Genomic DNA, 23,458 nt, shown 5'->3' with positions numbered 1-23,458 from the left:
GAGGCTCTAAGAGAAGTTAAGCCTGTTTGTAACTGGAGCCAGAACAGGAATCCAGGTCTTCTGGCCCCTGGCCCAGCTTGAGAGATTACTTAGGGCTCAGTTTTCTGAGTAGCTTAGAGCTCTACTTCACAGTGCCTCCTTAAGAGATTAAATCAGATTCCAACACAGACACACACCTGCACTTTAAATGCTTGTGAAATAATGACTAGGATAAAACACATAAGATGTTACTTTAGTTTTAATGGACATTTGCTCAGAAGCACAGAACAGTGGACATGTCAGCGGCTCAGTCCAGGGTTACACACAAAATCATTAGGTCAGTTACAGTATCCCACTTCAGTTATCTCACATTTAGTTCAGGTTGTTTAAAAAAAAAAAAAATCAGTGCTGTGCTAGAATGGAGCACAAAACAAGATAAGCATTTTAATTTAGTAACAGATAAGCCTAGCACCCTTAAAATAAATACTGTTAAGAATGAAAGTATCATTTCCACGGGGGGATGTTCCAGTTCACCAACAGTGCAAATGAATAGCAGCATTTTCAAAGCTGAAATTAAATTGTGTAAACACACACCTACGTGCCCCTCGGCCTTGACAGTGAATACGCACATCTGCACGCCAGCGCCCTCCCCACCCAGGGCGGAAAAGAGCGCCTGCTGAGAACCAGAAAAGCTGCCCTGACTTCCAGGCCACAAGCTGGGAAGACTTAAGTGCAGGACAAGGAAGTCAACGTGTTTGAGATGGGCCAACTGCTATACTTCCGGCCGCCCCCAGAGCCTCCCAGCCCAAGAGTGTCCATGGTCACAGGCCTACCTGGCAACCCCGACTTCAGTGGAGGCATCTGAGCACAGAGCTCTAGGCAGCATGAGGAGTGGGGTGGGGGGTGGGGGTGGGGGGGGGAGGGTACGGCCTACGTTCCCTACAGCGGACACTGCTTTGCAAACAGGGCATCGAGGCCACCTCTGAATAATTAAAAACATCTGTCATTCTTATCCCATTGTGACCAAATGATTCTTAAGTAGGGAATGTCAACAGGTCAAGTCTTCCTTCTCTTAACAGTTTCAAGCATACATTTTCCTATCCAGGGTGGTTTTTTCACCACTCACAAAGTTATGTTTTCTTTCTCATGAGCACTCCATCTTTACCCTGAACCCTGGAACTTCAGGTCTTACTCTTAACAAGCACAGCCAGATATAAGAAGAAACACTGAGAAGCAGACTCAGTGGCTCAATGCTTGCCTCGCAGCATTAGGATAAGACAATGGCTAGATGTTTTTTCTAAATTGTTCAGAATTTACCAACTGTCCAGACCAAAGATCATTTCCAAGCAGTAAAGTTCTGATTCCAGCTTCTCCACTGACCCGCATGCAACACAACTTATTCCGTTCCCAGATGCTCATGGAAGGACTTGCTTGCTCGGCTGTCACCGGCGCCGAATGGGCTTGTAGACGCAGAATGCCATGAGGATCACGGTCACCAGCAGGAGGCTGAAGATGGTTCCCATCAACACTGCAAAAGGAAAACAGGTTACCGTCCAAGGGCAGCTCAAGTTCTCCAAGTCATCCGCTGACAGCCATGTGCCCAATGCCACTCAGTACCAGGCGCCATGCCGGGTGTTGGGAAACCAGCCACAACAGACCTCTCTGGGGCTGTCTCCGTGCACGTGGGGAGAGAATGTAGCTTTACATGCTGCGAGGAAAACGGGAATGTGAGGGTGATGGGGGAGGGGTGGTGGAGGAAGCCAGTGAGGAGGGAATACACAAGCTGGGGCCTTAATGGAAGAGGTGTGAAGATCTGCAGGCGGAGGATCTGCAAATGAAAGCCCCTTAGGCCAGAACAAGCCAGAAAGCCAAGGAACAGGAAGGAGGCCAAAGTGGCTGGGAGGAAGGAGCAAAGGAAGAAAGGCAGCCGGGCAGGAAGCAAGGAGCCAGCTCACGCAGGGCCGTGCAGACTAGGAAGCTTAAAGAGTGGATTATGGGACTTCCCTGATAGCTCAATTGGTAAAGAATCCGCCTGCAATGCAGGAGACACCGGTTCGATTCCTGGGTCAGGAAGATACCCTGGAGAAGGAATAGGCTACCCACTCCAGTATTCTGGCCTGGAGAATCCCATGGACTGTACAGTCTGTGGGGCTGCAAAGAGTCGGACACGACTGAGCGACTTTCACTTCACTTATGGGCAAAGAGGGACATGATCTGATTTAGTTAGAAAAAAGATCCCTCTGGCTGCTTCGTGGAGAACCATCCCATTACAGGGGTACAAGAACAGAAGCAGGGAGCCCAACTATGTTTTTAAAGCCATTCATAAAGATTGGAGAGTCAATAAGAATGACGTGTTTCAGTCTCTTGGGGCATCTTGACAAGGGCTTTCTGGTCAAAGAAGCAATGAAACAACTTCATAAATCTATTATGTTTCTGACAGTGAATTTCACATCAAAATTTTCTAAGTTGCTTAGGTGAGAAATGGAACCTATTGTTGTTACCCGCACCACTGCAAGACTAGATATAAGGACGTGGGATTTAACCTAACTAGCAACCTGCCAGAAGTGATGTGCAGCCCTCTTTGTGTGTCTATCCCAGAAACCTTGGGGGGAGCTCAAAATGTAGTTACCTTAATAAGTAAATGCACGTGTATGTGTTGGTAAGTAACCTGGGTTCTACCTGGGGCCTAACCATGCTTGGTCTCCAGATTGATAACTTACTGTTCCTCTGAAAAAACCAACAAGATTTGACTGAAGTTTTATTTAAATGAGTAATTTAGGGTATCTTATCTACCCCAGCCACACACTCACTGAACCAAGCTATTATTTAAAAACTGGCTGTATAGAGAGATCACCTTTCACTGGAGAGGGAAGGAGGGAGGACGAAGAAGGTGACAAAGACGGTGGGTCAAAACTGCAAGAGGCCAGAGGGAAGTTTAAGGGTCTCTGTTAAACAAAACCTATCTCAAAATAGCCCTCATTACCTAAACACCTGCCCTCATTTTCAAAGTTCTGAATGCCATGAGTCTCTAAAGCTCTGTCTATAATTGGACCTAAAGTTGTCTTACTCCATTTAAACCAATGTCCCCCACCCCTCCCAACCTGTTTTTGAAAAGGCTCTAAACAAAACCAAACCTCCCAGCAGGAATGCAGGGGACTAGAATTGGAGAATGTAAGTCTTCTTTAAAAAAGAAAAAAGAAGAGCTGAAACCCCACGTTGTTAGGTGCACAATAATCTGTTGGGATAGCTAACCTTTGGGGCCTGGATACATCTGCCACTCTTCATTTCCCAGGACCTGGGAGAACTTTAAGACCGCTGGGTGGTGGCATTGTTTAGTCGCTAAGTCGTGTCTGACTCTTCTGTGACGCCATGGACTGTAGCCCGCCAGGTTCATCTTTCCATGGCATTTCCCAGGGAAGAATACTGGGGTGGGTTGGCATTTCCATCCCAAGGGGATCTTCCTGACTCAGGGATCGAACCCACGTCTCTTGCATTAGCAGGTGGATTCTTTACCACTGAGCCACCTGGGAAGCCCTAAAGGCTACTTAGGGCATTCCTTATGGTCACTTCCCCTTTTCAAGCCTCATTTCTACCCTGTAACATGGGGCAAATGAAACCCATATCACAAGAGTGAGTTTCCTGAGGGCCAAAGATGAATGTCATTTAAACAGCGAATTTCCAGTGAAATGTTTTTGTACTGTTTTGGAACTATTCTAATACTGCTCTTTTTTTGTTTGTTTGTTTTTCAGCTTGAGTTAACACTGTCACATGGAATCTATTGTTTTAAATATAATATTAAAAGTGGCCAACATATTCTAAAAAATTCTAAAATCTTGGCCTTGGAAGGCTCTCAAAGGACATCTGGTCCAGCTTTCCACTGAATGTGAACGTTTTTTCTACAATATTCCTGGCAGTTCCAACTCTTATTTGGAATACTTCTGTGTATTTGTTTGTCAACCAACCAAAATACTAGAAAATTTAAAAGCACCTCCACATCATGATTTTTTTTTTTACTGTCAACTGTGTCTTACTCAAATAAATTGCATTTTAGATCTCAAAAATTTTTTCATATTTTATATGAAAAGCACTTAACACAGTGCCGGACAGATAATAGGCACATGATAAATGAGAGCCGTTATCATCACCAAGACAGGCAACACAGCACAGCAATCAAGAGCACATGGTTTGGGGTTTAGACTGTCTGGGTTCCTATCTACACTTACAGGCTACGTGACTTTACAGAAGTTACACAATCTCTGTCTGTTTCCTCTTCTGTAAAAATGGAGATAACAATTCCCACTGCATAGATCTGTCCAGGGGAGTGTTTCTCAAACAATCTGTGGTAAAGGACTAGTTTTTGTAACTTGTCTGTCCCAGTGCCACTACCTAGCCCTACTGTGCATGACTCACTAGCAGCTCCCACTACCTAGAAAGCATTCCCATTTAGAGACCAACTCAAAGTGGTTTTGAGTTGCTTGGATGTTGCAACAATGTCACACTGTCAGATTTCTAAATAATCTCAAGTGCTCTAATACATCTCTTTGCAGATAACAAACAGTCTGCAGACTTCACAGGGCTCTGCCACCACTCCTTGAATAGTACTGTTCTACACAACAGCAGTGGATTCTCAACCATGGGGATTCTGCCTCCAGTGGACATTAGGCAAGTGTCAGGAGACATTTTGATTCTCTGAACTGGGAGTGGGGTGTCCTCCTGGCATCTAGTTGGTAAAGGCTAGGGATGCTGCTAAATATCTCAGAGTGCTCAGATAGTGTGTGCTCAGAAGAGTATGTCCACCCCCGCCCCCCACTGCCCTTGCCCTTCAAACAGAATCATCTGGTCCAACATGTCAGCAGCACCCAGGATGAGAAATCCTGTTCTAAAGTATTAAGCAGGATGATGTATGGAAACCATGGAGCAAGTACAAAGTACTTGGGTACAAAGTGGTCGATACATGACAATGAACTCATGGAGAGTCAAGGTAACCCAGAAACAGTACCACGTGGCAGCACTGTAAATATACAGACCTACCAATGAAGTTCAGCACAAAATTTAAAGTTTGCCAAGCTTTGAGCTCCAGGGCCCCTTCCAAAGTCACGTACTTCTATATGTATATATGTGTGTGTGCATTTTGATGACATCCTCCCAGAAGGATGTTTCAAGCCCCCAGAAAACTAAGGTTCTCCTACTGGCCTCCACCACTTACTTTATTTATTTTTGAAACCCCTGCCCTTTGCAGTGGAAGAGCAGAGTTTTAATTACTGGACTGCCAGGAAAGTCTGTCCACCTGGCTGGCTGTATAACCTTGGGCAAATAACCTCACCTCTTTGAGTTTCACTTTCCTTATCTGTAAACCGTACCTTTCTCGTTAAGTTTCTGTGAGGCTCAAATCAAATCATGTATATAACGTGCCTAGTACAACACGGTACATAGGAAATGCTCAACAAATGTCAATGATCATTATGGACTAAGACTACTAGTCCTGTTAGGAAAGCAGAGGGGGTGAAGTATATTATGCGCCGTGTTGCCTAGCTCGGTCGCACATAGTCACGGAGGGGACCCAGAGTGTGACCTGGGTTATCCAGGGCATTCACGCAACCTGCACCTATCAAGCCCACAGTGGACCAAACCTTCCGCTGAGCCCCAGGCCTTCGGAGAGGGCTTGCACCAGCACCCGCTGCCCTCACACTGCCCCCACCGTCCACACCGTCCACACCGCGCGTGCCAGGCTCCGGCTGCCCCGAGCGGCGAAAGCGTAGACCCGACCGCCGGCCAGCAGCCACTCACCCAGGTTCTGCCCACGCAGCACCGCATACGGCCGGCTCCGCTCGGGCGGCTCCACGGGTGTCGGGGCCTCCGCCTGTCCCAGCAGGAGGCTGCACAGTCCGAGGCAAAGCCACTGCCACACTGAACGCAGCATCTTCCCTGACAGTCGGTGGAAGGCTAGCCACTTCCGCCGGAAGCCCCGTCCCGTCTCCTCCCGCCTACCACCTTCTATCGCACCGGGAGAGCGTCGTTGCCAGGGTAACTGTACTTCCCCGCCAGATTTCAGCCCTCAGTGAGGTTCCTCGGGGATCCACGTTCCTCCCGGACCAACGTTTCCACCCGGCCCAATTTTCAGGGGATCACCGTTCCGTCAAGGCAATGTACACCTCCATCACAGTTCCGTCCTGACCAACGTTCCCCCTTCCTTTGAGTTCCAGGTGGGCCCCCTTGCATACAGGTTTCTTAGGTCCATTTTGGACCTCTGGAAGGTGTTTTACGAATCCCTGTATTTTCTTATTAAATCTTCACCATAGGCCTGAAAAAGAAAAGACACTATTCCTATTTTACAAATGCCACCTTCTCTGGGAGTTTTTACCTGGACATGGTTTTCTAAAACGCTAACCTTCCCACTCCTTCTGTATATATACTCCCTACTCTTTAACCTCTCTCATCCCCTCATAACCCCTTCCCATTTACCCTATCCATTTAACCTACATTTTGTTATTTTGACTAAAAAAGTGCACAATGTTACAGTTGTGAGTTAAGTTTTATTTGGGGGCAAAGTAAGGACTATAGCCCAGGAGACAGCCTCTTAGATAACTCTGAAGAACTACTCTGAAGTGTTAGTGGGAAAGTCAGTATAAATGTGATTGTTAGTGCAAGATCGTGTGCCCGAGGGCACAATGAGGCCAAACAAACCAAAACTTCAGAGTTTGGAGCAGAGAAAGGTTTATTTAGTTTATTTATTTAAATTTAATTTAAATTATTTATTTATTTATTTATTTTATTAATTTAGTTTATTTATTTAGATAGCCCTGCAGTGGTTATAAACCACTGCAGGGCTATTTAAGGAGACACATGTCTTATACCCTAAAAAGCCCCTCACTACCCCCAAGGGGTTCAGCAAAGCATTTTTAAAAGCCAGCTTGAGGTGGAGCGGGGGACAGGGGGGTGGCAGGGTATGTGATCAGCTCATGCACAGTTCTCTGATTGGCTGATAGTGAGGGAACAGGGTAGTGTTACAGGGGTTAATTTGATCAGTCCTTAGTCTCCAGGAGGTCTGGGGCTATGTGCTCACAGTCATCAAGAAGTTAACATTTCCCATTTGGTGGGGGGTTTTCACATCCGTAAAACAAATGTGTGCAATTCTGGAAGTGTGCATCAAATGCTATTATCTAAGCACTTTCAGTTCACTTCAGTTGCTCAGTCATGTCTGACTCTTTGCGACCCCATGAACCGCAGCACGCCAGGCCTCCCTGTCCATGGGCAACTCCCAGGGTTTACCCAAACTCATGTCCATTGGGTCAGTGATGCCATTCAACCATCTCATCCTCTGTCATCCCCTTCTCCTCCTGCCTTCAATCTTTCCTAACATCAGGGCCTTTTCCAACGAGTCAGCTCTTCGCATCAGGTGGCCAAAATATTGGAGTTTCAGCTTCAACATCAATCCTTCCAATGAACACCCAGGACTGATTTCCTTTAGGATGAACTGGTTGGATCTCCTTGCAGTCCAAGGGACTCCCAAGAGTATTCTCCAGCACCACGATTCAAAAGCATCAATTCTTCTGCACTCAGCTTTCTTTATAGTCCAACTCTCACATCCATACATGACTACTGGAAAAACAATAGCCTTAACTAGATGGACCTTTGTTGACAAAGTAATGTCTCTGCTTTTTAATATGCTGTCTAAGTTGGTCGTAACTTTCCTTCTAAGGAGTAAGCGTCTTTTAATTTCATGGCTGCAATCACCATCTGCAGTGATTTTGGAGCTCCCCAAAATAAAGTCAGCCACTGTTTCCACTGATTCCCCATCTATTTCCCATGAAGTGATGGAACCAGATGCCATGATCTTCGTTTTCTGAATGTTGAGCTTTAAGCCAACTTTTTCACTCTCCTCTTTCACTTTCATCAAGGGTGCTTTAGTTCTTCTTCACTTTCTGCCATAAGGATGGTGTCATCTGCATATCTGAGGTTATTGATATTTCTCCTGGCAATCTTGATTCCAGCCTGTGCTTCTTCCAGCCCAGCATTTCTCATGATGTACTCTGCATGTAAATTAAATAAGCAGAGTGACAATATATAGCCTTGACGTACTCCTTTTCGTATTTGGAACCAGTCTGTTGTTCCATGTCCAGTTCTAGCTGTTGCTTCCTGACCTGCATATAGGTTTCTCAAGAGGCAGGTCAGGTGGTCTGGTATTCCCATCTCTTTCAGAATTTTCCACAGTTTATTGTGATCCACACAGTCAAAGCCTTAGGAGCTAAAGCAGAGGATATGGGGAAGGCCTGTCCTGGGAAGGCCCCCAGGGTCCAGCTCGGTTATAAGTCTTTAATGAAGAGGGATCCGTGAGGTCAAGCACACATTTTGGCAGAGGTTTACTGCTAGTCAGAAAGAGCTGGTGTCTCTATTAATGATGTTAGTGCTTTTCTAGATTTAAGAAGATTCAAGGATTTGGGCTTATAGAGTATCCTAAAAAATATTTAACTATCTGAAGACCAGTTTTTCCCAGAGCACAAAGTGCCGCATTCCTGATCTCTGCCCTGAACTCCTTTCAGGGTGTGTTGAAAGTCGCTGACTGCAGTGGCTCATGAATTCACCCATGTAAACACAGAAGGCAAGTGACAATTTGTAGTTGGCTTTGAGTACCTGCCACCCTCCTAGGATGTAAGGTCTGTAGGGGCGGAGATTTGTCATTGCTCACTGTTGTCCCAGAGTCTGGAAGGGTAGCATATTATGTTCTAGGAATGTTGGCTGAATAAATGAGGAAACAGCTTAGTTAAGTGTTTGGCCCAGTGCTGCACAGAGTAAATGGCAGAGCTACACCTTGACTCAGGTATAGTTTGGAATCTTTTACTATTTGCTGAGAAGATGATACTGAGAAATGGAATATTTCCTGGCATATAAGTAAACAAGGGTGTCACAGTCATGATTGACTGCAGCCCTCCAGCATGAGTTCATGAGCCCTAAGGGCACTGGGGGAGGGAGAAGAATACCTGAGCTCTGACAGCTATTGGGCTGCAGCCATTCCCTATGGTAAACCCCCAGGGAGCCAGGGATGTGAGAAACACAGTATACTGGCCCAGGATAGCTGACATGCAAATGAAAGGAATGATTTCCATGATCCCAGACTCTCCCATCTTTCCATACATAGAAAAACACAGAATTCCTTAACTTGGGATATCTGGTTTTCTTTAATTAATAATAATGTCTTTATGTTTGGACTACCTGCCCTTTGTTGTAAAACTTCTATATAACCTGACTCCTTCCCTCACCTCCTCAGAGCAGTTCTCTCAGGATTACTTGAGATGCTGTCTCTGGGGCTTGAAGTCCTAAATATTCCCACTAAATGAAGCATAACTCTCAACTTTTAGGTTGTGGATATATTTTTTTTTTCAGTTGACAAAACCAACACAGAAGAAAGGAGGTCTGCAATGACTGTAGAGATGAAAATGAAGTCGGATGACATTAGCATCTAGCTCCAGACAACTAGGCTAGACTTTGCAGTCACTTAAGCTGATAAATTTCTTTCTTTTAAAAAAAAAATTTTATTTTCTGGTTGCACCATGGAATCTTACTTCCATGACCAGGGATCGAACCCACACTCCCTGCTTTGGAAACACAATTTTAATCATTGGACTAGCAAGGAAGTCTTCTTTCTTTAATTTTTTCCTTTCGTTTATTTGTCGAGTCAGGTGGCTGTGATTTTCACCCCAAAGGATCCCTATGTGGTAGACCTTCAAAAACCTGAGTTGAATAAGAAATATCTTATCCAACTATTTTTAGCAAAGGGCATGTCTGTTTCAGTTGTTGACCTGTCCTTTCAGCTGAAGTGGAACCCAGCCAGCTTTACTCTCACCTCAGCCCTCTCCTGTCCTTAATTCATTTCAGCACATGTTGACCTGAAACAGGAAATCCACACATGACCTTCATGTTCTTTTAGACCTTTTTTTTTTCTTACTTGGGCACTTGGGATTATATTTTCAAAAAACCCCAGCAGAAGTTGAATGTCAACGGACTTTCCTGGTGATCCAGTGGTTAAGACTCTGTTCTCCCAATGTAGGGGGCCCAGCTGCAATCCCTGGCCAGGGAACTAAGATCCCACATGCCACTCAATGACGTTAAAAAAAAAGGTGGAGTGCCAAATAATGATGAGACTGGCTTCCAAGAAAGTTATATCTAAAGTACAGCTGCAAATGTATATTTTCACCTACATTTACTGCCGGGAAGCAGCTGTCTTCTGTACCATCTGTCCCTTTTTGTTGTTAATCAAGTTTCCATTTTTCATTTTTCTCAAACAGAAACATGTTTATGCTCCTGTGTCCTGGGACAGGGTGAAATTTAGCTTCATTGACATTCTAATTTTAAAACCATCAACTTGACAAATTTTACTGTCCATCAGTTTGAGTACATCTACTTCAAGCACTTTGAAAATCTCCTCTTTTTTTTTGTTTGTTTGATGACGCTAGTCACAATTCTACTTCACAGAAGAATGTCCCTGGTGGGTTGGGGGTGGTCTGTATAAAAGAACCTTCTCTTTTGCATGCTGCTGCTAAGTCGCTTCAGTCGTGTCCAACTCTGTGCGACCCCAGAGACGGCAGCCCACCAGGCTCCCCCGTCCCTGGGATCCTCCAGGCAAGAACACTGGAGTGGGTTGCCATTTCCTTCTCCAATGCAAGAAAGTGAAAAGTGAAAGTGAAGTTGCTCAGTCGTGTCTGACTCTTAGCAACCCCATGGACTGCAGCCCACCAGGCTCCTCTATGGGATTAGTGATCTTTAAAAGTTTGTGTTAAGACTCAGGAACTAACTCCTACAACTAGTAAACCATTTGGAACCTGTCACTAAACACTTACTTTCAGTCAACAGGAAACAAACCTTCTCCTCTTCCCCTACCTCCAGTATAACACTAATCTCCTCTCCCCCTATCTCCAGTACACCACGAAACACACTATGTTCTGCGTCTACAGACTTGCCTAATCTGGGCATTTCATGTAAGTGGACTCATACAATATGTTTTTATTTATTTATCTTTGGACTAACTTCTCTCCCTTAGATACATAAAGGAGACATGCTTATGTTCACCTGGAGGCCTGTACAAAATCATTCATTCCAGAATCATTCTGAGTAACCACCGTGGGAGACGACATGGATTATAGTACACAAGACTCAGAGGAGGTAAACTTATTTTGCTTATTTGTACCACGTTTTATACTGAGCCAGCAATTCAAAATAAACTCTTGCTTCTCATAACAACCTCAATGAATTCAAATACTATTCAGACATAATATTCAGCCAAACGCAAAGGAGTTCAGACTCGTGTTTCCATTTATTTGATGTCAAAAGCAGAGAAATCTAAAATATGGTGATCAAATCTAAAATACGGTGATCATAGTCAGAATGCTGGGTTCCTATTGGGGGGTTACTGACTGGAAAATGGTGAAAACCATCCTGTCTATGTCTTTCAGAAGTTCTGTATATTGATTTGGATGTTGGCCATACACACGTTGGGGCTTCCGTGATAGCTCAGTTGGTAAAAAATCTGCCTGCAATGCAGGAGACCCTGGTTCAATTCCTGGGTCAGGAAGATGCACTGGAGAAGGGATAGGCTACCCACTCCAGTATTCTAGCCTAGGGAATTCCATGGACGATATAGACCATGGGATCACAAAGAGTCAGACATGACTGAGAGATGTTCACTTTCACTTTTCATATACACATTTATGTATACAAGAAGTCATCAAGCCGTATACTTAATATCTATGTACTCTATAATATGTAAAGCAATCATCAGATGAAAAACAAATGCCAAGAATATTTTTCTCACAAAGCAAACTTCTGGCCCTGGTGTTTCCCCCCTGAATACTTACAAATATTTTAGACAGAAATAATGCCAATCTCCAACACATTCCTCAAGAGAACAGATTTAGGGGGACTACCCCCTTTTTTTATCAGTTTTGATACCATCTTCACAATAGACATTATAGGAAAAGGGCAATCACAGGCCAAACTCTTCTGGATGGTGATGCCAAAACCCAATACTAATCATTGGCAGTCTAGATTCAGAGTTTGAGTTGTTTGTTTGTTTTTCATTTTTTGGCTGCCAAATGTGGCCTCACCATGGATTGAACCTGTGCCCCCTGAAACTGAGAGCGCAGAGTTTTAACCAGTGGATGGCCAGGGGAGTCCCATATTCAGAGATTTTTAGAAAGAAATTGGGATTTAATGGCAGGATTTCCATCAGGATCACTGGCTGTTTGGAGGATGCCTTGGGGAGTGGTGGTGCAGTGGTAAAGAATCCACCTTCCAATTCAGGACATGCAGGAGACACTGGTTTGATCTACGTGTCGGGAAGATCCCCTGGAGAAGGAAATGGCAACCCACTCCAGTATTCTTGCCTGGAGAGTCCCATGGACAGAGGAGCCTGTTGGGCTACAGTCCATGGGGTTGCAGAGTCAGGTACAACTGAACATGCATGCTTACGCTTACTTACTTGATGATTGGAGAGAAGGGACAAAGCCATTGGGGTTAGTGAAATAAACATTTGGTGACAGAAGTTAGAAGGGCCTGGGTCGTCCTCAGGGATAGTCCTGGGGTGAGGCCTCTAGGGTGGGGCTATGGAGGGGTCCCTCTCAGAGGAGGAGATGGGAGTCTGTCCTCTGCTTCTACAGGGTCTAGGGATGGAGGAGAAACCTGCAGGGCCCGGATTCTGGTGAGAAAGGATGAACAGGGAGGGTGAGCCATCAGAGCCAGGGCAGGCCAGGGCCCGTCCTCAGCCCAGGCCGCTCAGACAGTGGCTCCCATCAGTAGTCAGTGAGAGGCTTCCCTGGTGGCTCAATAGCAAAGAATCCACCTGCCAGTGCAGGAGGCAGGGGTTCGATCCCTGATCTGGGAGTATACTACATGCCTTGGAGCAACTAAGCCCACTCACCACAAATACGGGGCCTGTGCTCTAGAGCCCACATGTCACAACTACTGAAGCCCGCCTGCCCTAGAGCCTGCTCCACAACAAGAGAAGCCACAGCAAGGAGGAGCCCCTCACCACAACTAGAGAAAAGCCCATGCAGCAATGCAGACCCAGCACGGCCAAAAATAAATGAACAAATTAAAAAAAAATGTTTAAGTCAGTAAGACATTGAGGGTCACAAACTTAATTAAATTCCCAGGGTACCAGCCTAGATGGCTACTTTCCCAATTAAATTTGTATGAACTCCTTGCTCATCCAAGGCTGGTCCATTGAAGGGAAGTTAAATCTTGGCAGAGCCATCATGTGACAGTTGGTTTGGAATGTCCTAAGTTCTGAGCCAGCTTAGGGGTCAAACAGACTGCTGGTTACGTGGGGTGGTCACCTGGTCATCGGGAAAGCTCAGCGTGAGACAGCTGACAGTGTGAAGACGCTGGGGGAGGATGAACACATGGTTGTACTTCCCCTGGTGCTTCAGAGGGGCTTCCTTCGGAGAAATCTGTCATGTCTGGGGTCAGGGATTAAGTCCTAGAGGTGGGGGGCTGGGTCAGGGTTTGAGCCATTCTTTTGGCTCAAGACTTCCTCCGGGGTATCAACTCTCTCCTCGCAGAAACCCTGGGGCAGGATATTTTGAAAAAGAGGGGGAGAGGAGCCCTTGGTTCATGAATAGCATCATCGGGAAGTCTTAGGGATTCAGGGATCTCTGTCCTCAAGGAACCAACTACATTCCTGTCTCAGTTCCATCATGCTGTGACTCTGGACGAGGCACTTAGAATCGCTAAATTTCAATGCTGTGAACTAGCAACCCACACCAGTACTCTTGCCTGGGAAATCCCATAGACAGAACTGGCGGGCTACAGCCCACGGGGTCGCCAAGAGTCAGACACAACGACTAAATAACAACAACACGATGTGGGCTGCAGCCGCTGCACTGTGCCATCCACAGGGCTGACATAGGGAGTCATGGGAAAGATTGAGATACATTCTCCACAAGCCGCAAAAGCACCCTTCCCATGTACAGGATGAAAAGAAAACATCCACCCTTCCCTGTCCTATAGCCATCCAAGTCCTCTTTCTGGAGGCAAGCCTACCCAGTTTCTAGCTTTTTCTTCGGCACAGTTATTGAGCAAGCACTTAAAGAGGACTTCTGAAGTACCCATTCTTAATTTTTCCTTGTATTTAACCATTTTAAGCCTCATACCACGATACTATAGGTTCTATTTAAGAACAGTGCAGAGAACTGTGGGGAGAGGTCAGTCCATCATCTTCCTAGGTTCATGCTGCTTCTAGAGGGATTTGAACCAGTGCCCATGTTCTCAGTTTATATTGTGCTGCCTTCCTATATTGCCTCATCTACATAAACGTATCTGGTGGACTTCCATGGTGGTCCAGTGGTTAAGACTCTGTGCTTTCAATGCAGGGGCGTGGGTTCGATCCCTGGTCAGGGAACTAAGATCCCACATGCCACATGGTGAGGCCAAAAGAAAAAATTAAAGGTATTTACCCACATAATCTCTCCCTTGAGTGTTTTAAGTGCACCCCAAACTGTAAGATCTTCTTAAAGCCTAACTTTGATTCAGGAGGCTCTGCTAGGCAGCTGGTCGGATAAGGGGATCAAAGGTTTAAACTGTGAATAAGTTATCACTGACTTTCCTGTGCTCTTCTGCCAGCAAGATGCCAACAGCTCTCTTTGTTATGAATGCATTTCCTAGGATCTGGCCTGATGGAGACAAAAAGGAAACTTGCTCCTCAGTTAAGAAGATACACACCTCACCCCCAGCAGTGGGTCAGAAAAGTGGGCATCCTGCCACACCCCAGGGTGCACCTTACAAACCAGTCAATTGAAGGTACTTTGGAAATTCAGTCTTTAAATAGACTGCAGAATAATGATAGAAGTTTATTTAGTATACTGTGTGTAAGAGAAAACTAAAAATATTAAGCCATATTCCTTTTTTTCCATGTATGAAAATTTAAATTTGCCAAGTTATTTGTGCCATGACCAGAAAAGTAAAGGTGTATTTACAACTCAGGTTTGTTTACATGTAATAGTCAACAATGTCTGGATATTAATGTTTGAATGTTAGCTGATGGCTGAATATTAGCAGAAGTAGGCCTCTCCGTGAAACAGTGCAGTCAGGTTATTTTTTTTTTAATTAATGGATGTTAGTATTTAGGACAGGTTTTTTTGAAAAAGGGTTGTTTTATTTTTCATTTGGCTGTGCCAGCTCTTAGTTGCAGCATGTGGGATCTAGTTCCCTGACCAGGGATCGAACCTGGACCCCCTGCATTGGGAGCCTGGAGTCTTATCCACTGGACCACCAGGGAAGTCCAGTTGTGGTTAAACAGTAGGATATCAGAATTTTCAAAACTTCTATAATTGATTATATTTATGATGAAATGTTAGTCGAATGAATAAAATAGATTATTTTGTCTCGAATTCAATCCAGTCCCCCAATAAAAGTGTGCTTGTAATCACCTACAAAATTCTAAACAACAGATGATCAATGTGGTAGCAGCCTATGTGAATTCACGGAGGCCGGCGTGGTTTTGACAGATGTTAAAAATAGAGCAGCGGGCACTTGCCTGGGAGTCCAGAAGTTGAGACTTTGCCTTCCAGTCCAGGAGGCGTGAGTTCCATCCCTGCTCTAGGAGCTAAGATCCCGCATGCCTGGCAGCCAAATAAAAACAAAATGTAAAACAAAAGCAATATTGTAACAAATTCAATAGGCTTCAAACAGACTTTAAAATCAGTCCACATTAAAAAAAAATATATAGCAATTTAGCTGGACTTCAAAATGGGCAGGATGAGTGATGGGACTCTGTCATTGAATCATAACATGGAGTTTAGTACCATTTGTAGATTGAATATTTCACAATGATATAGGTTGCCTTCAGCTGAAAAGCCAAGGGCTCTGTCTCACTTCTTTTCTGCTCCTCTCCTTTGCCTTCCCTTGTCCACCAAGGCAGATGGCCCAGCAGCAGCTGAGTCATGCTTGTTTTACCCACCACACCCATGCAGCCTATCTCCTTGCCCAAGGCAACAAAACCTCACCGAGCAATTCCTGAGCAACACCACCAGTGACTGACAGTCACTCTGTGTCCCCCCACCCCCACCTGCCAGACTCCCCTGAGGACCTTTTGGAGGAGCTCCCTCATGACAGAGCAGAGGAAGAAACCCTATCTAATGCCAAGGTAAGGTCCCTTGTCTTTGTCTGAGATGGATATGTTGCTTTGTTCGTTTATTTCATGTTCAATTGCATTCATCTGTGAAAATCTGGATTATTGATGGTTTACACAGTTTCCGTGATGGGGAGAGTGCCCCTCACAGATCTCTAACCAACTGACAGCTGATACAAAGGGGTATTCAAGGGACTTCCCTGGTGGTCCAGTGGTTAAGAAGCTGCCTTTCAATGCAGGGGCTGCAGGTTCAGTCCCTGATTGGGGAACTAAGATCCTACACGCCGCAGAACAACTAAGCCTACGTGCCACAACTGGAAAGTCCAGTGCACTGTGACAAAAGATCCCGAGTGCTCCAACTAAGACCCGATGCAGTCAAATACATATCAATAAAATAAAATAAAAAGAGGGCTTCAAAAATGGCAGCATCTGTCCTACTGGACAAGCATTTCCACCAGCAGGCATTTCTCCTCCTTGGACAAGGATTCAGGGATTGCCAACCAAAACGGACTTTAGGGACACGTTCTCTAGGAAAAGCCAGTCAGTACCTTTTGGCGTGAGTAGGTTTGGCCTCTTTTGCTTTTGGGTGCCCTTGAGTCAACTGCTGTTTCCCATTTGGTTTTCTAGATTCACCAAGAGAACAAAAGACGTGTGCAGGTGAGGAAAGGAAATTCAAACTCCTAAAAAAAAAAAAAAAACCCTGATCTTACCTTCATAGTATCTTCTTTTCTATTTGTATCTGCAGGTGGTCTCAAGAACCAATGAAAAGGGTATGTGTTTTAGAATTACTCACTCAGTGAGGAAAAGGGAGGTGGGGCTTTCTTGCTGGTCTTAGGTCTGGAAAGTTACCCTGTTTCCAGTTTCCTGCTAGGGATGAGGACTGGGGGCGTGGGGTAAGGACCGAATCCCCAAGTAAAGAACTATGGCCTAGCTTTGCACCCCCTGGGAATAGCTGTGTTCTGTTGAGGGGGTGTGGGTCTGCATACATGGGGCTTTAGAAGTGTGTGTGTGGGGAGGATCTGTGTGAAGTGATTGTGAATGTGTGGACAATATGTACAGTTAAAAATACGTGTTTCCCAGGACTTCCCTGGTAATCCAGTGACTAAGACTCCATGCGCCCAATGCAGTGAACCCAGGTTTGATCCCTGGCATGCCGCAACTAAGACCCAGAGCAGCCAAATAAATAAATTTTTTAAAAATACGTTTCCCCCATAGATAGTCCCACTTACACATCACAATTGCCAGCGTCACATTTCCCAAAAAGTGCCATCAGCCCTGAATACTTTATGTACATTATCTCGTTCAACCCTCCCCACTGTGCCTAGGCAATGACCCACTATCCCCACTTCTCAGAGAGAGAAGCAGAGGCGCAGAGATGATTGACCCATGCTCAGGAGCTCCTATGTGGAAGAGCCAATATGTGAATCCAAGTGTGTGGCCAAGAAGCTGAACCGCTGACTTTCACTTATCACTCAACCATGGGGTCATTTGTCTTAGGGCAAGACAGTCTGGGCATCAGTGTACAGAGACCACAGACACTGCCCATCATCAGAAGGGGCCTCAGTGGTCCCAGAACCCAGGGCAACTGTGAAAGTGAAAGTTGAGTTGTGTCTGACTCTTTGCGACCCCACAGACTGTAGCCTGCCAGGCTCCTCTGTCCGTGGAATTCTTCAGGCAAGAATACTGGAGTGTTTTGCCATTCCCTTCTCCAGGGATCTTCCCAACCCAGGGATCGAATGAACCCGAGTCTCCCACGCTGTGGGCAGATTCTTTACCGTCTGAGCCACCAGGGATGCCAGGGCAGCTATAGGTGCATTTAAAGCCAACTTTGGCATCGATGTGAGTGCAAATGCCCATCAGAAGCCACATGCTCCTGGTCAGTCCACAGAGTCTGAGACTCTGTGTGGACAATGCAGGTTGATATCTACCGGTGCTGAGGTCACTCCTCAGCCTCTGGCCCTAACCATATAAAAATCCGGGAGAGAGCTTCCCTGGTGACTTAGTGGTAAAGAATCCACCTGTCAATGCAGGGGACACGGGTTCCATCCCTGATCTGGGAAGGTCCCACACACCATGCAGCAACTAAGCCTGTTCTCCACAACTACTGAGCCTGAGCTCTAGAGCCCTCAAGCCGCAACCGCTGAGCCCGTGTGCCTACAGTCTATGCTCTGCAACAAGAGAAGCCACTGCAATGAAAAGCCCTCACACCAAAATCAGAGAGTAACCCCTGCTTGCCACAGCTAGAGAGAAAGCCCTTGTGCAGTAATAAAGACCCATTGCAGCCAAAAGATACATAAAATTTTTAAAAATTGTTAAGACTTGTTTTTTAGGAAAAAAATCAGGGAGATATTTTAGTGTATTTAATAGTCTTATGACCACAAGCTCTATAACTCATGTGAGCTTCATCCCCCAGAATAGTGATAGATAAGAACCCAGGATCTGGCTTTGTTGTTAGCCTGAACGCCCTGCTTCTCATTTCTTTCCTGTTTCTCTCCTTTGCCTTTCTTCGCCCACCAAGGAGGGTGGCCCCTAATTCTCAGTGCTTGCTTGTTAACCGATCGCGGCCACAGACTCTCGCCCACGGTCCACATCGAGCAGACCTCTCTGAGTGATTCCTGAGCAGCGTCACCAAAGCCTGACAGTTGCTCTGTGTCCTTCCAGCTCCCCCGAGCGCCTGGTGGAGGAGCTGCCCATGCACAGGGCAGAGGAAGAGAGCCCGTCTAACACCAAGGTAAGCGCGACCATCTTTTAATTCATTAATAAACTTAAAATTTGGCTGCACCAGGTCTTGGTTGCTGCGCACGGGCTCTCTCTAGTTGTGGCAAGCAGGGGCTACTCTTCACTGTGGTGTGCAGGCTTTCCACAGCAGTGGCTCCTCTTGTTGCAGAACACAGGCTCTAGGGCGCACAGGCTCAGTAGCTGTGGCGCACGGGCTTAGTTGCTCCTGGGCATGTGGGATCTTCCCAGATCGGGGAGCAAATCCGCATCCCCTGTATTGGCAGGTGGATTCTTTACCACTGGACCACCAGGGAAGTCCAAGTTCACCCATCTTTGTCTGAGATAAGAGTGCTGCTTTTTTGGTTTCTTTCTTTCGTTTCTAATTCATTTGAATTCACGTAGGAAAATCCCAGCGTGTGCATTAGAGGTGGCGTTTACAATTTCCTTAACAGGGAGCATTGAGTCTCTCACCTATGACCCGCGATTCCAGAAAAGAAAGGGAAGGTGTTAGTCGGTCAGTTGTGTCTGACTCTTTTGCGACCCCATGGACTTTAGCCCACCAGGCTCCTCTGTCCGTGGAATTCTCCAGGCAAGAATACTGGAGTGGTTGGCCATTCTCTTCTCCAGGGGATCTTCCCAACTCAGGGATGGAGGCCGGGTCTCCTGCACTGTGGGCAGATTCTTTACCATCTGAGCCACCAGGGTGCCCTAGGCCATTCACACAGGCAGCATGGCTTTAGAGATCACGCAGGGACCTTTCCTCATTAGAAATGTTTCCTCAGTGGAGTAAGAATTTTGCGATGGGTGGACCAGTATGGACTTGAAAGATCCACGGTGCAGGAAAAGCTTGTCCCTTTTTCACCAGTGTTGTCTTCTACACTATCTTTTGGGACCTTTGACTGGACAGTTTTCCCACCTGTTTTTCTAAAGTCCCCTATAGGATCAAAGACCCACATCGACAGTGCACAGCATGATCTGATACCCATAGCTGTTTTCTCTTCTGTCATGGCAGGTGACCTCAGGATTAACCAAAAATGGTACGTACCCTGGAATTACTCATTTGCTTCGTGGCGGGGGCCGGGGGCGGGGGGTGCGGAGAATGCGGATAATGAGAAAGATGGGCTGTGTTGGCAGGCTTTCATCTGGATCAGATCAGTCGCTCAGTCGTGTCCGACTCTTTGCGACCCCATGAATCGCAGCACACCAGGCCTCCCTGTCCATCACCAACTCCCGGAGTTCACTCAGACTCACGTCCATCGAGTCAGTGATGCCATCCAGCTATCTCATCCTCTGTCGTCCCCTTCTCCTCCTGCCCCCAATCCCTCCCAGCATCAGAGTCTTTTCCAATGAGTCAACTCTTCGCATGAGGTGGCCAAAGTACTGGAGTTTCAGCTTTCGCATCATTCCTTCCAAAGAAATCCCAGGGCTGATCTCCTTCAGAATGGACTGGTTGGATCTCCTTGCAGTCCAAGGGACTCTCAAGAGTCTTCTCCAACACCACAGTTCAAAAGCATCAATTCTTCGGCGCTCAGCCTTCTTCACAGTCCAACTCTTACATCCATACATGACCACTGGAAAAACCATAGCCTTGACTAGACGAACCTTTGTTGGCAAAGTAATGTCTCTGCTTTTGAATATGCTATCTAGGTTGGTCATAAATTTCCTTCCAAGGAGTAAGCGTCTTTTAATTTCATGGCTGCAGTCACCATCTGTAGTGATTTTGGAGCCCATAAAATTAAAGTTTGACACTGTTTCCACTGTTTCCCCACCTATTTCCCATGAAGTGGTGGGACCGGATGCCATGATCTTCGTTTTCTGAATGTTGAGCTTTAAGCCAACTTTTTCACTCTCCACTTTCACTTTCATCAAGAGGCTTTTGAATTCCTCTTCACTTTCTGCCATAAGGGTGGTGTCATCTGCATATCTGAGGTTATTGATATTTCTCCTGGCAATCTTGATTCCAGCTTGTGTTTCTTCCAGTCCAACATTTCTCATGATGTACCCTGCATATAAGTTAAATAAACAGGGTGAAAATATACAGCCTTGACGAACTCCTTTTCCTATTTGGAACCAGTCTGTTGTTCCATGTCCAGTTCTAACTGTTGCTTCCTGACCTGCATATAGGTTTCTCAAGAGGCAGATCAGGTGGTCTGGTATTCCCATCTCTTTCAGAATTTTCCACAGTTTATTGTGATCCACACAGTCAAAGGCGTTGGCATAGTCAATAAAGCAGAAATAGATAGATGTTTTTCTGGAACTCTCTTGCTTTTTCCATGATCCAGCGGACGTTGGCAATTTGATCTCTGGTTCCTCTGCCTTTTCTAAAACCAGCTTGAACATCAGGAAGTTCACGGTTCACATATTGCTGAAGCCTGGCTTGGAGAATTTTGAGCATTACTTTACTAGCGTGTGAGATGAGTGCAATTGTGCAGTAGTTTGAGCATTCTTTGGCATTGCCTTTCTTTGGGATTGGAATGAAAACTGATCTTTTCCAGTCCTGTGGCCACTGCTGAGTTTTCCAAATTTGCTGGCATGTTGAGTGCAGCACTTTCACATCATCATCTTTCAGGATTTGGAACAGCTCAACTGGAATTCCATCACCTCCACTAGCTTTGTTCATAGTGATGCTTTCTAAGGCCCACTTGACTTCACATTCCAGGATGTCTGGCTCTAGGTCAGTGATCACACCATTGTGATTATCTGGGTTGTGAAGATCTTTTTTGTACAGTTCTTCTGTGTATTCTTGCCATCTCTTCTTAATATCTTCTGCTTCTGTTAGGTCCATACCATTTCTGCTCTTTATCGAGCTCATCTTTGCATGAAATGTTTCTTTGGTATCTCTGATTTTCTTGAAGAGATCCCTAGTCTTTCCCATTCTGTTGTTTTCCTCTATTTCTTTGCATTGATCACTGAAGAAGGCTTTCTTATCTCTTCCTGCTATTCTTTGGAACTCTGCATTCAGATGTTTATGTCTTTCCTTTTCTCCTTTGCTTTTCGCTTCTCTTCTTTTCTCAGCAATTTGTAAGGCCTCCCCAGACAGCCATTTTGCTTTTTTGCATTTATTTTCCATGGGAATGGTCTTGATCCCTGTCTGCTGTACAATGTCATGAACCTCATTCCATAGATCATCAGGCACTCTATCTATCAGATCTAGGCCCTTAAATCTATTTCTCACTTCCACTGTATAATCATAAGGGATTTGATTTAGGTCATACCTAAATGGTCTAGTGGTTTTCCCTACTTTCTTCAATTTAAGTCTGAATTTGGCAATAAGGAGTTCATGGTCTGAGCCACAGTCAGCTCCTGGTCTTGTTTTTGCTGTCTGTATAGAGCTTCTCCATCTTTGGTTGCAAAGAATATAATCAGTCTGATTTTGGTGTTGACCATCTGGTGATGTCCATGTATAGAGTCTTCTCTTGTGTTGTTGGAAGAGGGTGTTTGTTATGACCAGTGCATTTTCTTGGCGAAACTCTATTAATCTTTGCCCTGCTTCATTCCGTATTCCAAGGCCAAATTTGCCTGTTACTCCAGGTGTTTCTTGACTTCCTACTTTTGCATTCCAGTCCCCTATAATGAAAAGGACATCTTTTTTGGGTGTTAGTTCTAAAAGGTCTTGTAGGTCTTCATAAACCTGTTCAATTTCAGCTTCTTCAGTGTTACTGGTTGGGGCATAGACTTGGATTACTGTGATATTGAATGGTTTGCCTTGGAAACGAGCAGAGATCATTCTGTCGTTTTTGAGATTGTATCCAAGTACTGCATTTCGGACTCTTTTGTTGATCATGATGGCCACTCCATTTCTTCTGAGGGATTCCTGCCCACAGTAGTAGATATAATGGTCATCTGAGTTAAATTCACCCATTCTAGTCCATTTCAGTTCGCTGATTCCTAGAATGTCGACATTCACTCTTGTCATCTCTTGTTTGACCACTTCCAATTTGCCTTGATTCATGGACCTGACATTCCAGGTTCCTATGCAATATTGCTCTTTACAGCATCGGACCTTGCTTCTATCACCAGTCACATCCACAGCTGGGTATTGTTTTTGCTTTGGCTCCATCCCTTCATTCTTTCTGGAGTTATTTCTCCACTGATCTCCAGTAGCATATTGGGCACCTACTGACCTGGGGAGTTTCTCTTTCAGTATCCTATCATTTTGCCTTTTCATACTGTTCATGGGGTTCTCAAGGCAAGAATACTGAAGTGGTTTGCCATTCTATTCTCCAGTGGACCACATTCTGTCAAATCTCTCCACCATGACCCGCCCATCTTGGGTTGTCCCACGGGCATGGCTTAGTTTCATTGAGTTAGACAAGGCTGTGGTCCTAGTGTGATTAGATTGACTAGTTTTCTCTGAGTATGGTTTCAGTGTGTTTGCCCTCTGATGCCCTCTTGCAACACCTACTGTCTTCGAGCCTCCCCAATTCTGAATTCCTGCTGGGAACAGGGGCTGAGGATGGGGTGAGAGAAGCTGATTTCCCGGGCAAAGAACCATGGCCATTTTTCTTTCTAAATGCTTGTTTACTTACGGCTCACTGGGTCTTCATTGCTGCACCTTGGCTTTCTCTAGTTGCAGCGAGCAGGGGCTACTCTCTGGTCGCCGTGCGCAGGCTTCTCATGGCGGTGGCTTCTCGTTGTGGA

At 45.5% G+C, this 23,458-nt stretch overlaps 1 protein-coding gene across 1 annotated transcript; it reads right to left on the bottom strand.

The window, feature by feature from the left end:
* Positions 1-220: 220 nt before the first annotated feature.
* C16H12orf76 (chromosome 16 C12orf76 homolog) lies at positions 221-6,057 on the bottom strand. Its single transcript, XM_055551020.1, has 2 exons — positions 5,767-6,057; positions 221-1,507 (listed from the first exon to the last, which is right to left on the bottom strand). Exons 1-2 carry the CDS (start codon positions 5,897-5,899, stop codon positions 1,422-1,424), a joined length of 219 nt encoding a protein of 72 aa, XP_055406995.1. The 5' UTR covers positions 5,900-6,057; the 3' UTR covers positions 221-1,421.
* Positions 6,058-23,458: the final 17,401 nt, after the last annotated feature.

Source organism: Bubalus kerabau, chromosome 16 (assembly GCF_029407905.1).
Source record: "Bubalus kerabau isolate K-KA32 ecotype Philippines breed swamp buffalo chromosome 16, PCC_UOA_SB_1v2, whole genome shotgun sequence".
In the NCBI taxonomy this organism is placed as follows: domain Eukaryota; kingdom Metazoa; phylum Chordata; class Mammalia; order Artiodactyla; family Bovidae; genus Bubalus; species Bubalus kerabau.
This window is presented reverse-complemented; position numbering and strand designations above follow the sequence as displayed.